A 16312-nucleotide genomic window follows, 5' to 3' on the forward strand; every position below is an offset into this window, starting at 1 on the left:
TTAGTCAGAAGCGCTTTTAAATACTTTTCATTGGTTCAATATTTGTAAAACACACACAGACGTTAAGAATGTTCAATAGCACTGATTTATTTAAAGAAAATAAAGTTGAAAAACTGAGATAGTTTGTGTCTGCCCGGCAGCGATGGTATGCTATTTAGATAGATGCTAGCTATGTTATTTAGTTAGATGCTAGGTGTGGTATTAGTTAGATAGATACTAGTACTGGTGTATTATTATATATATTATGTTGTTTACTTGTTGACAGATGCTATGTATGTCATTTAGATGCCATCCTAGTTATTGTGTAGGCCTTGGCAAGATATTATATATTATACTATATCTAAATGTAAGTTCTATGTACCAAAGACTGTTATCATAGTCTTTGGTACTTTAGCCTCTGATGTCACCAGCAGGTGACAAGAAGGCAAGAACATCTGCATACACATCATACATAGATGGTATGGCATTACTTCAGAGTCTGAATGAATCAGGGTTTCCAAATTTACATTGACGGTGCAGAAGATGTTCTCAAAAGAATATTTTCACTGCTGTCAGGAGAGGAAAAACATCTGTTGTGTTTCTGACCAACGCGACCACCCAAACTCCATCAAGCAACAAGAGCGACATACATGGACATGCAGCATTTGGAGGTGCAGGACCAACACAGCTGTAACACATTTCAGAAGGTACTTGACAGACAGGCAGTGGCACTGACAACTGTTACATAACTCCGCTCAGCACCACGTCGACTCACTGAGGAACAGATGATAATCTTGGCCAGAGGTTTTGAAGATGCAGAGGAAACCGATGGACTTTGCGGAGAGAGAGCCTAGTCGATTTGATGAGTGATCAAAGGATAGTGCTACATCATGCCATCCACCTCGCCAAGAGACACACCGGAGTCGTCAAGTGTGATGGCGCTGACGTCCTGTTGCTCTTGTATTGGACAAGTTGCAGCAATGCTCTAGTTCCGCCCTAATGCACAAAGGCCATACTGTACCGATCCTTGAGGGAGATCTTTGTGCCAAGATACAATCTGCCAAAAGTTGGGGATAATATCCTTGTGCCAGTACCTTCCAGCTGGCCATGCCGTAACAGGCTGTGATACGATCAGCAGTTTTGTTTTTGTTTTAAAATAGGAAAAACAATCAGAATGATAGAACAGTCTCAATATTGATATAAAGGTATCGGGTAAAAAATGTATTTGTCCATATTGCCCAGCACATAGTTATTTTTATTTTTTTTATCACAATACACCAATTGCTCAACCTGTTATTGATTGACTTGAGTTCATGCTGTTTATTCCAAACTTGCACTTTTGTAAGTCACTCTGTGTAAGAGCGTCTGCTAAATGCCTAAACTGAAGATTGTTCAACATTAACACAGCAAATGGCTCATCTTGATTTGATTTGATACCGTCTCTGTCGGGGGAAAACCTCATGTCCGACACTGTTACGTTTCAAGATTCAAATAAAAAAACAGCAAAAGTAGCAGATCCACAAGCTCAAAACTAGGGGTGTGCCGATACACTAATTTCACGAAACGATACGATACGATATTTGGCTCACAACTTCGATACGATTTCGATACGATACGATACGCACTTTTTTTAATATGAAAATATATGGAGGAGAAAAAAAGAAAATGCAAACAAATAATTCTGTTTTTGCATTATTCAGACATGCAAACTTGTAGCTTTTCAGCTACAATAGCCGTTTTGAATCCAAATAGTATGACACCTGACCCGTAAAAAAAACATGTTGTCACTCTTTTCACTTCGGGGCCGTTTGCATGCCTGATTATTATGATTGTAAAAAAAAAAAAAAAAAAAAAATGTTTTTTTTTTTCAAAAACGATATTTTTTTTCCCCAAAACGATACATATCGTCGCGAAAACGTATCGCGATATATCGCGGGACGATATATCGGCACACCCCTACTCAAAACGCGTCACTTCGCGCCACGTTTCGAGCTTGTGGATCTGCTACTTTTGTGTGACGCTGTAGTATGATCAAGGAGGGCCTTAATTTACAAAAAAAACACAAAAAGTTTAAATATGGAAATAAGAGGTTTCTACCCGACAGCAACGATATACTTTATTGTCCCTTTGGGGAAATGTGTCCTCTGCAATCGACCCATCCTAAGGAGCAGTGAGCACTGAGCAGCCATCTTTGCCTCATTAGTTTGGATACTTAGGATTTATGGTGTCGTAGTGCTCTGTAATGTACTTAATGGCTTCCTGCTCATGATCTTGACTGGTTGCATGCCCAACAAGGCTTTCAGGAACATTAACTTGGGATACTTAGATTAAATGCCTTTGCCCTTTTAGTGGTTTATTTTCCACAAATTGTTAAGAATAATGTTTACTTACTTAAACCTTGTAGAGATCTTACATTCTCTCTCTCTCTCTCTCTCTCTCTCTCTCTCTCTCTCTCTCTCTCTCTCTCTCTCTCTCTCTCTCTCTCTCTCTCTCTCTCTCTCTCTCCCCCTCTTTTCAGAGCTGCCTTCCCTCATTCTCTGAGAATGAGTGATGTGATGTGATGTGAATTTTTGTTTGCTTTCAGATGTGTGTAGCATGTGTGGACATGCCTGCTGTCACACTGCGATGCTCACCTTTACCATTGGCGCTGTGTTGTGCTTGTTGATACAGTATGTCATCTGCTGTATTTAAAAGATCAGGAGGTGCTGCTGATTTCCAGAGTACAGTATGTTTCAACAGTTTAAAAGAAAGATTGTTTTGCCGTATTCCTCTCATCTCCTGTTTCTCCTTGGCTCTACATCCCAGTGGCAGTGCAGAGTCTTCAGAATATAATATAATCATTGTTGAATAAATAGCTTAGTTATTTATTTATGTATTTGTTTAGTACGTGTACCACACCAAAGCAAAATTGTCTACAATAACTCTCACCTGTGGGGTCCCTCAGGGTTCGATCTTGGCGCCCGTACTGTTTTCCCTATACGGTACATGCTCCCCCTCGGTCAGGTGATTTCACACCATGGCATGTCGTTCCACAGCTACGGGGATGACACACAACTGTATCTCCCACTGAAGGCCAATGGCTGCACTGGGTTGGACCGCCTTTTAGACAGTCAGTTGTATATTAAGACTCCACGGTCTAGCACAGACAGGACGGGCGACCGGGCCTTTTGCTGTGAAGGCACCAAAGTTGTGGAACAAACTCCCTTTGAAGATCAAAGCTGCCCCCACCCTAGGGACCTTTTCACTGTAGAGGACTCCTAGGTTCAGATTTTGTGTGTGTGTGTGTGTGTGTGTGTGTGTGTGTGTGTGTGTGTGTGTGTGTGTGTGTGTGTGTGTGTGTGTGTGTGTGTGTGTGTGTGTGTGTGTGTGTGTGTGTGTGTGTGTGTGTGTGTGTGTGTGTGTGTGTGTGTGTGTGTGTGTGTGTGTGTGTGTGTGTGTGTTTAGCCTCTACAGGGAGTAGAGGTTGTGACTGGCTGACAGTGTGACTGAGTTCTTGTTGTCCCAGTCAAGTCTTATTTGTCTTGCCCCGTGTTTTTCTCTATTTTCTCTTTCTTTTCTCTCCCTTCGGGCAGCACCCCGGGTCAGTGTAATAACTGGATAGGGGGCGCAAAATACCAAACAAATACCAAACCTATGAACCTATTCAGAAGTCTGCTTTCAGTGTAATTATATAAGAAAAGACTTGTATAACATGGAGATGTTATGCTGAATTATATAATTAAAGGTGGTGTAAGTGATATTTTTTGTTAAAATAAGTGTTAAATAACTCTATATTCGCTCTGTGTCAGTAACGGGGGTTTCCCAGTCTCTACAGCATCGTCGTATATCAAATAATGTAATTTAGTCCATATTTTTGTGATGTCACTTTATCACTAGTGTTATACAATAATTCTGAGAAAAACCCACCCTGTCCTTTCATGAGGTTTCCTTCCATGTAGTTACAGCTCAAACCGAATTTTATTTTACCATGGGTATTAAATTGTACAACCTTAGAATGAGTCTCTTCGGCCCATCAATCGTACCACGTTTTGTAAATTTCGCACGTATAAACTTGTGGTTCTGCCTTTCTATTCAAAGACTGTGTCCTTATTTGCTGTAGCAGTCTGGTGTCCATGTGTCGTGTCCTGTCCTCAAGGGGCAGGGGAATATCTAGCCAGTAGCCACTATTGAGAAATAGACAGGCAGGCCATTTGATGCTCTCCATGCTCCACATGGAGCATGGACCACTTGAAGAATTCTTTGGCCAAACATGGACCCCCAAGTTGAAGTTGAAGTTCTCAATTCACCCATGTAATGGTTCAGTTACATTCCACTCTGCCATTTCCCTCTTTTATTATTGAGTTTGTTGAATGTGCACAAAGGTGCTATCAAGGTTATTATACAATTTTTTTCAATTTTGTTTAGAATTGTTGTTCTCCATGTCACTCTGACATACAACAAACCACGGCCAGCGACGCCCAAATATGGAGTGTATTGTCTAACCTCAATGTGTCGTCATGGCATCAGGCACACACAAATCAGTCAGCTCCATATATACAAAGGAGAAAAAGGAAAAACGACGGCAGTGAATGACGTTCTTTCGATGGAAATTTACATTTACCTCACTTTGTGGTCTAGATAGATGTTTTTTCAGGCCAGTTTTGAAAGGGAAACCAGTGATTCACTTCTTTTCATGGATGGTGTCAGGGAATCCCACATTTTGGTGGCAGAGTAGTAGAATGAGAATTTTCCCATGTTTGTTCTAAATTTGGGTTGTATCAGGTCATGCTGTTGTGGCTGTGCGCGTCACTCACCTTGGAGAAGTAGTTAGACAGGTATGAGGGTATTGAGGGCACTGTCCTTTTGAGTAGGCCTATCTTAAATACTAATCCCATTGATATTTGCTTAACCCATGTAAACAAACATTTAAAAAATGCCATGCTACACTATGTCGTCAAATGTCAAAAACATTTAGAAAATGCCATGCTTACACTACATTTACTTTAGGCTCTAGTGTAAGCTCATGCATGTTTTTGTTTATTCACACTTGGACAAAAATATGAACATTCCCTTTCTCCCATAGACTATAAGGTTTCCATTAAGAAACAAAAAGTACAAGTAATAAGGAAAGAGGAAATGTAAATCATCAGGTTGAGGTCAACCTACCATTTGTCTGTCTGTAGCTCCATCCGTGCTTAGCACTTCACAGTTGTGGACTGTGTTCATACCATACTGAGGTCACATAGAGTGTTTTCCGACCATACTGAAGTCACGTAGAGGGCAAGGTTGTTTTTGCTCTTGTTTTAATTCACCACCAGACAGCCTATGCAGAACAATGGTTTTAAAACTCACAGATGGCTTGTTCACTGACCCTCACAGGTGCTGGTAACCCACAATGCAAAGTGTCCATCGTGATGTGCAGGAGCAGCTCCCAGGATGTTAACAACAGGTCAGTAAATGCAGTCATGTGATGAAGAGCATGCATGTTTATTGGTGTGGTAAATACGTATAATAATACACTGTTCTTCCTCTGATTAATAGAGAATGAGTGTGTACTATTAGTTTTCTTATACGTTTTTTTTGTGTTTTTATTTTTTATTTTTACGCATACTTTTTTCGTCTTGTCACTTCCTACTTTATTTCTCATTTATTGGAAATCAGCTCTATAGGGAATTTTATTTTATTTATTTTCCCATCATGCACCACAAATAAAACAAAGCACGCACGTACGTATGTACTAACCACTACTATCCGTATGTACTAACCACTACTATCATGTAATTGAAATGATTGTCCAATAAATCTTATTGACAGTTGTAATTTCCACTGATCTTACTTCAAGGCTAAAGCAAATAGCAACAATACCACTTCAAACTACCACACCCAGGGAATTATGCACCATACAGAATGATACACACACACACACTATATTTTTGTTGCTACAATGTTGTGATGGAACCACAGCCCTTTTGGCAAAGTTACATGAAAAACAGGAAGGACGGACATTCCTCATCAGTCCTCCCATAATGCAAAAACGTGTCAAAATATACAGAAATGTCAGGAAACAAGTATATTCAAATACTTTTTGGACCTTAGTGCTTCACTGTACTTTTTCACACATTTGGGCAACTTGTAATGTATTCTTAATAATAATACATCACATTTATATGGCGCTTTTCTCTGTACTCAAAGTCGCCTTACAACAAAACAAAATAAATGACTTTATTAAGAGAAAATTAGTTAAAAGGCTAAAAACTAAGCAAAGGAAAAAAAAACATCAAGCTGAAACTAAAAGGCAGAAAGGGAGATTTGAATTAGGCGGGGAAAGCGAGTCTGAAAAGGTGGCTTTTGAGGGAGTCTTCTGCTAGATAAGTGAGTAGCCTTGGAACCAATGGTTCCCGAGCCATACTGTAGGTCGGGAGCTTATCTCCCGTTTCTGTAGCATGAGGCAGCTTGATGTACAATTACACCCCCCTGGACATAATGCTAGCATGTTGTTGCTAGCAACCCTTGATGCTGAGGGCCAAGCAGGGAAGCAATGGGTACCATTTTTATAGTCTTTGGAATGACTCTGCCGGGGGATTCCCACCACCTGAGTATGATGTAAGAGCAAAATGGTCACTGTGCTGTATGAATAGGACAACGTTTTACACTAAACGGTTAAAGCGGAGAGAATAACATCCCATATAATATGGCTCATGTCAGTCTCGTTAGGTTTATGATGTCTGTATTGGCCCAATCTTTGTAAGCAGCCATAATCAATTTAAGAGTTTTATATAAAGTTTACTTAATGACTTACTGCTTATGTATGGAACTACATCGAAGTGCTGCCAAAAATCATTGTAGAATCATAGATTTAAAAAAATGAAAAATAAGATACAACTCTAGCCAGTACTGGAACAATAACTAGGATGCTGGGCCGTTTGACGCACAACATGTTCCACAGGGAGTTGAGACTGCTTGAGAGACCGTTTGGACAAACATGATAGGAAACTCGGACATCTTGTTATTGAACCGCACGCTTGACCCATCTGATGGTCGAGGTGCATTCCGTATCTGCTGTTTGTCACGAATAAAAAACCTTTGGAGCATTCAACAAGTGAGTTGCAAGCCCCGCTTTGTTCTTATGATTCTGTCCTTACAGTTTGGCTCAGCACCAAGGCACGGAGGATGTGCATTATTTGTTCTTTGAACAAGGTACATTCCGCACGTTAGTGTGGTTTGTATTGTCTGTTGGCCCAATCCTTGAATAGTAAATCAGTGGTTCTCAGCCTGTGGGTCGGAACCCCCAGGGGGGGTCCCCACATGATTTTGGGGGGTCCCCAGATGACATTAAATTGACAATTTAAGGACTTTTAAGACCTTTTTCATACCAAAGAAAAGAAAGGAAAAAGACATAAAGAAAGGAAAAAGACAATTACTGCATCAAAAGTAACCAACAAACAAACTGGTCAAACATTGGGAGAATTGTCAAATGATATAAAAAAGAGGCTAAACAATATTTATCTGTGGAACCGAGTCAAACTAAATGTAATGCCTCAACTCTGATATTCCAAGTGCTTATCAGGGTGAGGGGGTTTATATTGGATATATTTGCGCGACTGTAAGACTAAATGGAAGTGGAGGGGAGGCGGGGCTTCCGCTTTCCCCCTTAACAGTGGTGGACAGTAACAGAGTAAATGTACTTGAGTACAGGTTCTGAGGAGCTGTACTTTACTTGAGTATTAGATTTTTTTAATACGTATTACTCTTACTTGAGTACATTTCTAAGACAAATATTTTACTTTTACTCAAGTACATTTCTAGGGAGCCTATAAAGTACTGAGTACTTTTAAGCCCACTCCACATCCACAACAATGTTTGCCATGCAACTCCTTGCAACATGCAACTACTTGCAACTACTTGCAACCATTAACCCCAATGGCAGTTGCAAGGAGTTGCATTGGTGTGGTTGACCTTAAAACAGTTTTGTTGCAAGGAGTTACGACTAGTTGCATTGGTGCGGTTTGGCCTTTTAGGTTGGCTGTGTTTTTTTCTTCCCTAAAATGCAATTGGCCTAACTTCTGCTCTCACACTAGCCGTGTTTCTGGCCTCCCCCTCCGCTCGCCTCTTTGTTACATCTTGTATGGGTGTATAGGAGTAAAAGTATTTAGTTCTGGTTCCTCAGTCATTTCTATGTTTTTATAGGTGTTTCTGAAGGCTTGTATAACGTCTACAAGCAAGCACATCAGTGCATGCAGTGCTGGTGGTTTCAGAGAGTTATAGTACTTCTCTGAAACAAGAGTTCCAAGGTCAAATTAATTGGGAAAACATTAAAGCATCGGTTTTCAACTGGTGGTCCGTGGACCACTGGTGGTCCGCGAAGGTATTGCATGTGGTCCCTGATCATGCATTTAGTTATGTAGGAAAGTGAAGTTTTGTATTTTATTTTATTATCGACCACTTGTTGAGAAACAGTGGTCACGTGCAGTAAATTACCTGGTGATGTATGATGACCGTCAGTGTTGTCAGTTACTGGGAAGTCGGATGTCACAAACTTCCACAGAAATGGGAGATAGAATCTCAAGGGAAACTATCAGATTACCTGGTTGAGTCGCATGTGTCTGCTCGCTCATACATAACTTGCATTGAATCAGTTAACATGATATTTTTAGCTCAAAATTAAGAAATGTACTTCTGCTTTTACTATTACTTGTACTTTAAGTATTTTTCAAAACAAGTACTTTGGAATAGTTAAGTATATTTAAAAGCAATTACTTTTTTACTCTTAATTGAGTAACATTTTGACTGAGCTACTTTTACTTATAGTGGAGTAAATTTGACCAAGGAGTATCTGTACTCTTACTCAAGTACTGGGGTTGAGTACTTCGTCCACCTCTGCCCCTTAATCATCAAAAGAGCTTCCGTGCTGAGTCTAGACTGTTTGACCGGAAGCATTTGAAAATTGTGGGAGGCAACAGTCTGGCCACACGAGACTAGGGGTTCATTGTCTTTATCGAGGACACTTTGACACAAAGCCAGGCGGACCCGGGGATCAAACCAGAAACCAAATGGGTCCCAGACTGCCGCTGTACCTCCTGAGCCACTGCCACCCTGAATGCAACCAATAATCCATTAAAGTGTTGTATACTGTATATTCATTTTAAATAATGGCGTCCTGATTATCTTTAGAAGGTATGCCAGAAACCATTGTTGAATTAAAGATTTAACCCATTAAGACCGGGAAAGCATGTGTCATTTTAGATTTATTTGGCTTTTTAAAAATAGCAGATATACAAGCTCATAGCTTGCATATCTGCTATTTTTTTGAACATTTTTCCAAATCTTTGAATATATATTCTTTTAAAGCGAACATTTGTAACTCAAATCTTTGCCTCTGGGGGGTCCCTGGAACTAAATATTTTGAGATGGGGGGGTTTGCGGCCAAATACATATCATTTTGGGTGGTCCTTGACATGAAAAAGTTTGAGCACCACTGATATACAAACATAGTTTTTTTCAGACTGGATTTAGAAGACATTTTGTAGAATCGTATCTCAGGTCTTAATGGGTTAAACCAAATAAACTAGATGAAATCAAAAAAAGTTTTAAAGCTCTGATTTAGATCTTTGTGTTCCCCAGGCATGGCCAACACAGCATGGTCCTGGTGCCAATGGACAGCCCTGGAGTGAAGCTGATCCGACCACTTACTGTGTTTGGCCAGGATGGTATCATCTTTCCCTTGTTTTTCCTTGTCAAACAACCATTCCGTCTTTATAAATAGACTATAGCTGAGTTTTATATGATAATATACAGTACATACTGTACATGTTTGACAAATGATAATATTGTTTTTATTGAGACTTACGCCAACTCAGTCTATGAGCAGCACGGCTTGCAGCAAGTAGTGCAGTAATTACTGGGAACTCATGGTGGATGTTGCATTCCACCTGAGCAATCCATCTCCCAGGCATCTAATCTAACGCATTGAAATGTGGATAGACTCCCGCGTAAGCTGATACCGACAATAATAAGCCTCTCTGACCTACTTACTTACCAATTGAGACTATTTCATTCTTAACGTTTTGATTTGTCTAAACTCAGATGCTGTTCACGGCGGTCACTTTGAGGTGCACTTTGACAACGTGCGTGTCCCGGCCTCCAGTATCATTCTGGGTAAGCGACTGTTTGTATGCTTGTGTATCTCTTTGCTGCAGGTCTTTGCGTGTCATGAAGTTCCATTGAGTAAGCATGACAGTAAACGTTATTGGCAGCAGGATGCAAATATCAAAATCTTTCTACATCAACAGATCACACAGTGGTTTTAGTTAACCAGCATGTGGTATAAATGTCATGCTTCAAATACCATTTGGTCCTTAGTTTTGCTGCGTTTCAATGTTTGGTATTGACATTTTGGAAAATAAATAAATCAGACCCATAGCACGCACAGTGCCAACTCATTCAAACTGTGTGTGTGTGTGTGTCTGTGTGTGTGCCTAGGAGAGGGTAGGGGATTTGAGATTGCCCAGGGTCGCCTGGGGCCTGGCAGACTGCACCACTGCATGAGGGCTGTGGGCCTGGCAGAATGGGCACTGGAGCTTCTCTGCCAGCGGGCCTCCACCAGGCAGACGTTTGGCAAGAAACTCTACCAACATGTAAGTGAGGCATCTCATCGAGCCAGTTCTGTCTCTGTTCTGTGAAGCCAGATACAGACAGTCTCCTGTAATAGCATGCTTTTGTTTGAGCTGTTTGTGGTCGGTGACCCCTAGTGGCCAACATTAATACAGTAGTAAAAGCATAAGCAGTAGCAGTTAATAGGCCACACTTTCCACTTGCAAAGGTTATGTCAAAATCTAATGGGCAGATTGCCATGAAACATGCTGTCATGCTCCCTGGAAGATGACCCCTAACTATTTGAGTTACCCCACCCTCAGGCCAAAATATCAATCATTCACACATAACCTAAAAGGCAGATTCTAGTACAGGGGTGGGCAACTTTGATGATGGGGAGGGCCACTATATTTCCACACTCACTCCAGAGGGCCACATTGCATAATATGCAAGCACATGCAAGCAAGAGACAGTATTTTTCTCTAGCGGAGTGGTAAAGTGTTTTGTTAACTTATGTTGTATTATTGTGATGTGTGATGTATGTTTTGTTTTTTGGGGGCGGGAGTCTACAGCTGGAAATTAGCATTAGCTAAATTCGGCACATTTACACTTAATCATGTGTATGTACTACATCATGTCTTAGTGTTCATTCATTTGCACTGTCCCGTCCAAATAAACAGATAAAGTAAAGTATAAAAATAGGTATCCATTGGGCTCTTTCCTTTCTTCTTTGAATTCTGTTTTTATTGTCAACTTTGGTATTTGACTATTGGACTTCCACTGTCCATGTTACTGCTTTGTGTTGTAGGAAGTAGTGGCTCACTGGATCGCAGAGTGCCGTTTGTTGATAGAGCAGACGCGCCTGTTGACTCTCAATGCTGCCCATGCTCTGGACTCACAAGGTAGCCGAGCTGCAGCCAAACAGGTAATAGCAGTGTCTGAAATCTCTGATCTACTGTAATTTGCAGTGTAACAAGAACCCTGAATAGTGTCATCCAACCGCAAACCAAGTTTGAAGTGACTCAATTCCCTCTGTGATTGTCTAGATCGCTATGATCAAGGTGGCAGCAGCCAGGATGGCATGTAAGGTGGTAGACTGTGCCATCCAGGTGTATGGAGGAGCAGGTGTGTCTGGAGACTTCCCGCTAGCAGAGATGTAAGTACCTGCAGAACATTCATACTAGATCATAATCTAGCACTTTTTGTTCTTAGGTTGGTTCCTTTCTCTTTTATGTAAAGCGACTTTGTGTTTAGAAAGGCGCTATATAAATCTGAGCTACTATTCCTTTGCATCACATCATGACTACTGACGTAAACATTGTAACATCCATCGTCAGGTATGCCCATGTGAGGACCCTGCGCATTGCTGACGGCCCAGATGAGGTTCATCTGTCCTCCATCGCTCGTCTGGAGCTCAGAGATCAGCTGAGGAAGACACAGGCTAAGCTGTGATGTCATGGTTCATTCAGGCCCCAGGAAAGACTTACCACAATGTTGGGATCTGCTGTAATGATTTCAGTGCCTTACTTGATCTGAGAAATTTGGAAAATAAATCCTTATTTTTGTTTAAGCACTAGCTACTTCAATAGTAAAATCACAATACTTTATAACATTACGATTTGTATTTGTAGCACCAGAATACTTTCATACTGGTATTGAATTTAAAAGGATTATGTGCATGAAGCAAATGAATTGATCAGATGAGCTGTTACAAAACATGGAATAGGAATTATTTTTAATGTGAACTACAAAAACAGAAAATGACAGCATGATTATATAAGACTAGAGTCGTCGTCACACTGCACAGGCGTGGTCTACCATGTGGATGAATTCCATTGGGCGATGATGGGAGGAAGGACACACAGGCGCAATTTTTTTTTTTTACAATATAAAACAGCAATCCATTTCATACTCAACATGGCAACCAAAACTCTCCCCTTTTCTTCACATTGAAACATTCAGACAGGCCCCGGCGGCCTGCCCACCCAGTCAATCTTTATACCTCTTCTGGTACTGCTCCGCGTCGGGCTGGGAGACTCGCTGTGACGTCGTTTCTTGGCAACCAGAGGGGGAGGCGTGTGTGTCAAAATCTAACATACTCATACATTAGTATCAGGAGAAAAAAAAAACATACTCCTACTCATTCATGCTGTCATGCTATAATTCCCTGTCATCAAAAACTATGTATTATATGGAAAGAAATAAAGAAAAAACATTAAGATTGAAGTCATGCTATGTCAGAAACATACTAAATTAAGTTGTTGTATTCAAATTATACTACATTAAAAAGATGTCATGGGATGACAGCAACTCGCAAGACACTGTTGAAATGATTTAGTGAACTTTTTTATTGAAATAAGAGAAGCTTAATGCGTTTCGACATGTTGTCAAAAACACATTACGCTCGTCTTCATTCAATAAAATAGGGATTTATAGGCATTTTAACCGTTGTTGCATTGTCTTCTTGGGAGTTGCCATCATACCATGGCATGGGATCTTTTCAATACCTTGATTTATCTTTTGACAAACACCCTAGTCTGTTTACCAGGCGTGATAAGCACTGGTATCTTTTTATTTTTAAAGCCATCTCAGGAATGCTCCCCCCTTATATCTGTGCCTTAGTGGATGAGAACCCTAGTCCCTACCAGACTCGCTCGAGTGACTTCCTGATGCTTAAGGTGCCATTTACTCACACAGAGCTAGGCAAGGCAGCATGCTCTGTTCTTGCTCCATCTACTTGGAATGAGCTACAGAAATCCCTAAGAATCAGATCACTGCCTTCCTTGGGTCAATTTAGGGAAATGGTCTCGAACACTTTTGTTCCAGAGTGTAACTGTTTTAATTAATTCCAGGCCTATCTGTCTTAGTTCTTTGAATATGTATGAGTTTCCTCTGTCCTCTAATTCTTATATTAATATTGATGTATATAAATGTTTATTCTTGTTGAATATTATGTTGTGTATCTCGACTACATTGAAAATGAGGGCTTGCCCCTCAACTGTACTTCGAGTTTAAATAAAGGTTATGATGATGATGATGATGATGTTTTTGTTGTGCAGCCTCGCTAATAAGTCATACTATATATCAACAAAAAAAACATACTATGTCATGGCCTGTTTTACCCTTACGATTTAGTCATTGCTAATTCCCCATGTGCACTGTGGCCCCTTGTCACTGCCAGCCCCCACTGTTGTCCTGGGGGGGCGGGTTAGACAACCACATGCCTCCTCCAGTACGCATGGAGTCAACAGCTGCAGTGAGTTTTTCTTTGAGAGCTTAACACGTGTGGAAGTTCATCATGCTATCTCCCCCAGTACCGCTCCAAGCTACCAGTGTTCATTTTGTTGACTAAGACTAAAAGACTAAGATTTTGATGTTTAGTCGACTAAGACTAAACAATTTCAGATGACTAAAATAGGACTAAATAGTGTGTTATTCAAAAGACAAGACTAAATCAGAATTTTCTGTCAAAATTAACACTGCAAGCTACACAGGTGCCACGCCCAACCAGTAGGAGTCACTAGTGCAGCAACAAGGACACCATACTGCCATCGTCCCACGTGCACCACTGTCAGGAATCTAACCTGGGAAAATATTTTACCTCTATATCACACAGACACCTAAAATGTCATACTATACTGTGGCATATTTTAGATATTACAGTATTTGACAGGTTCTTTTTACGTCAAATTTCTACTTTGCCATAAAATATTAACAAACAGACTTTAGTTTGTGTGTATTCTTTTACCCATTAGTCAAACATTTTTCTCTAACCTTTCTTTTCTGGTCGGCGTGTCCTCTTTCTCCTTCAGCTGTTTCATGCGGGTCTCCGTCTTCTTCTTCTCCTTTTCCTCCCTCTCTTTCTCCCGTTCAAGTTTCTCCTTCTCTTTTTCCTGGAGGGGAGGGACGCAGTAAAATGACTGAGATAGATGGCTTGTGGATTGGTTACCATCTACAGCAGTGGTTCTCAACCTTTTCTGGATCAGGGCCCAACAGAACTAACAGTATACTTTAAACTTTAAATTTAAAATCCTAGTGTTCTGCCAATTATTTGGTGCCCACTTGCAATATTCTCACGGCACACAGGTTGAGAACCACTGATCTACAGACATAGTATCAGGCTGAGTGGATACCTTCTGTAATAGTTTGTCCCTGTAGTGTTCCACTTGTTCCTGTATGCTCTGGCCTGCCTTCTTCGGCCTCTTCCCCGACTCCAGCTCATCCTGGAACTTCATGACTTTAACCTTGGGTGGAAATTAAAAAAGCAACAACTACTGTTAAGCTTTGGAGGAAGTATGGCAGATGCTTTAGGCTAGGGTTTGGATCCGGAGGAAACGGCTCCAAGATTGAGGAACTGGAATCGGTTCCATGATCCATCACATTTGGAGTCGGTTCCGGAACAGTTCGGAGAGGTTTTATCACATGGGAACAACCTCTGTTAGTGCACGGTTTGCAGTCAGAACTGGTAAGTGGACTTCAGGTCTGCTATACAATTACAATAGTATGTATTCAATACTGCACGCATGATTTCACTTTTGTTTATAGAATTTAGCCCTTCATTATAATTTTTGATATGTGTGTGTGTGTGTGTGTGTGTGTGTGTGTGTGTGTGTGTGTGTGTGTGTGTGTGTGTGTGTGTATACACATAAAATAATCGTTAAAGGCAAGTAGGCAACCATTAAGGAATCGGACCATTATGAGGGAATCGTTAAGATCCTAAACCTAAAGCCCAGTCCACACCAATGTAACTAGTCGCAACTTGCAACCAGTTGCAAGAAATTGCAGCAGTTTGGACTGACCAGTTGCAGATCGGAGTCATGTGGGGATAATGGTTGCAAGGAGTTGCATTGGTGTAGACTGGCCTTAAATATATGGAGAAAAAAATGCATGCAATTTTTTCAAGATCAGGAGATAGAACCCCATAAAGGTCATTGATTTGCTTAAATTTCATAGTAACTTTGTCTGCTTATTTTTTTCTCCTGGACAACTCCTGTTCTTCCATTTATCCTGTTTTTCTCTTGTATTTGGGGATTCCACCCTTTTTGTGTGGCCCTAGCTATCACTGATATGCAGCCACAGCCATTCATGTTAATTTACTAGTTCCTTGATTAGTTGAAGTTTCTGTGGTGCAGTGGTTTAGATACAGGACTTGCAACTAGAAGGTTCCCGAATCAAATCCAACCAGCACAGTTTTCCAACTTTTACCTGACTCTTGCACCTTTATCTGATCTTTCAGTAAATAGCGTGCAAGAGACCAAAGAAAGTATGAACCATGGTGGAGCAGTGGTTAAGATACAGGCATTACATGCGGAAGGTCCTGAGTTCCAATCTCGCAGGGACATCTTTCCAACTTGTCCACAGTAAGATGAACATTTTAAAGTTTGAATGGGGGTTAAGTAAAATACAAAAAAATCACACCCTAGTGTGAAGGTAGCGGCACCTTTGATACATTTTGTCATCGATATGTGTTTATAATGTGTTTATAGCCATGTGTCACGTGAAGCTTGACCAATCACTTTGTTGACGGGTCTGACCAATCAGAGCGTTGACGGGTCTGACCAATCAGAGCGTTGACGGGTCTGACCAAGCAGAGCGTGACGGTGAACACTGACAAAGTCAGGTATAGAGCAGGACCCGCTCTATACGGCTAGCGCCGCTAAAAACAAGTCAAAATCTTATTGTATAATCATACACTGACTGTCCTCAAAGCAGTCAATTTAAGTTGAAATACTCCAGCACCAACATATAAGAGAATTGGGATTTG

General features: G+C 40.7%; 1 protein-coding gene across 3 annotated transcripts in view; it reads left to right on the top strand.

The window, feature by feature from the left end:
- The window catches only part of acad11 (acyl-CoA dehydrogenase family, member 11), a 60231-nt gene that overhangs the window by 35110 nt on the left and 8809 nt on the right, over nucleotides 1-16312 (top strand). Inside the window, exons 14-21 of one of the 3 annotated variants that reach the window (XR_014600076.1) lie at nucleotides 5338-5407; nucleotides 9580-9665; nucleotides 10042-10113; nucleotides 10438-10592; nucleotides 11357-11473; nucleotides 11595-11704; nucleotides 11886-12871; nucleotides 12911-13583. Coding sequence is in view for 2 of the 3 variants with exons in the window: in XM_084048288.1 (XP_083904414.1) it covers nucleotides 5338-5407; nucleotides 9580-9665; nucleotides 10042-10113; nucleotides 10438-10592; nucleotides 11357-11473; nucleotides 11595-11704; nucleotides 11886-12000 (725 nt within the window). In the remaining variant the exon portion in view is untranslated. Of the gene's footprint in view, nucleotides 1-5337; nucleotides 5408-9579; nucleotides 9666-10041; nucleotides 10114-10437; nucleotides 10593-11356; nucleotides 11474-11594; nucleotides 11705-11885; nucleotides 13584-16312 lie in introns of those variants that run through there. The other 2 variants (XM_084048288.1, XM_084048289.1) reach the window with 2 other exon arrangements.

Source organism: Gymnoscopelus microlampas (genome assembly GCF_963454915.1).
Source record: "Gymnoscopelus microlampas genome assembly, chromosome: 22".
Taxonomy (NCBI): domain Eukaryota; kingdom Metazoa; phylum Chordata; class Actinopteri; order Myctophiformes; family Myctophidae; genus Gymnoscopelus; species Gymnoscopelus microlampas.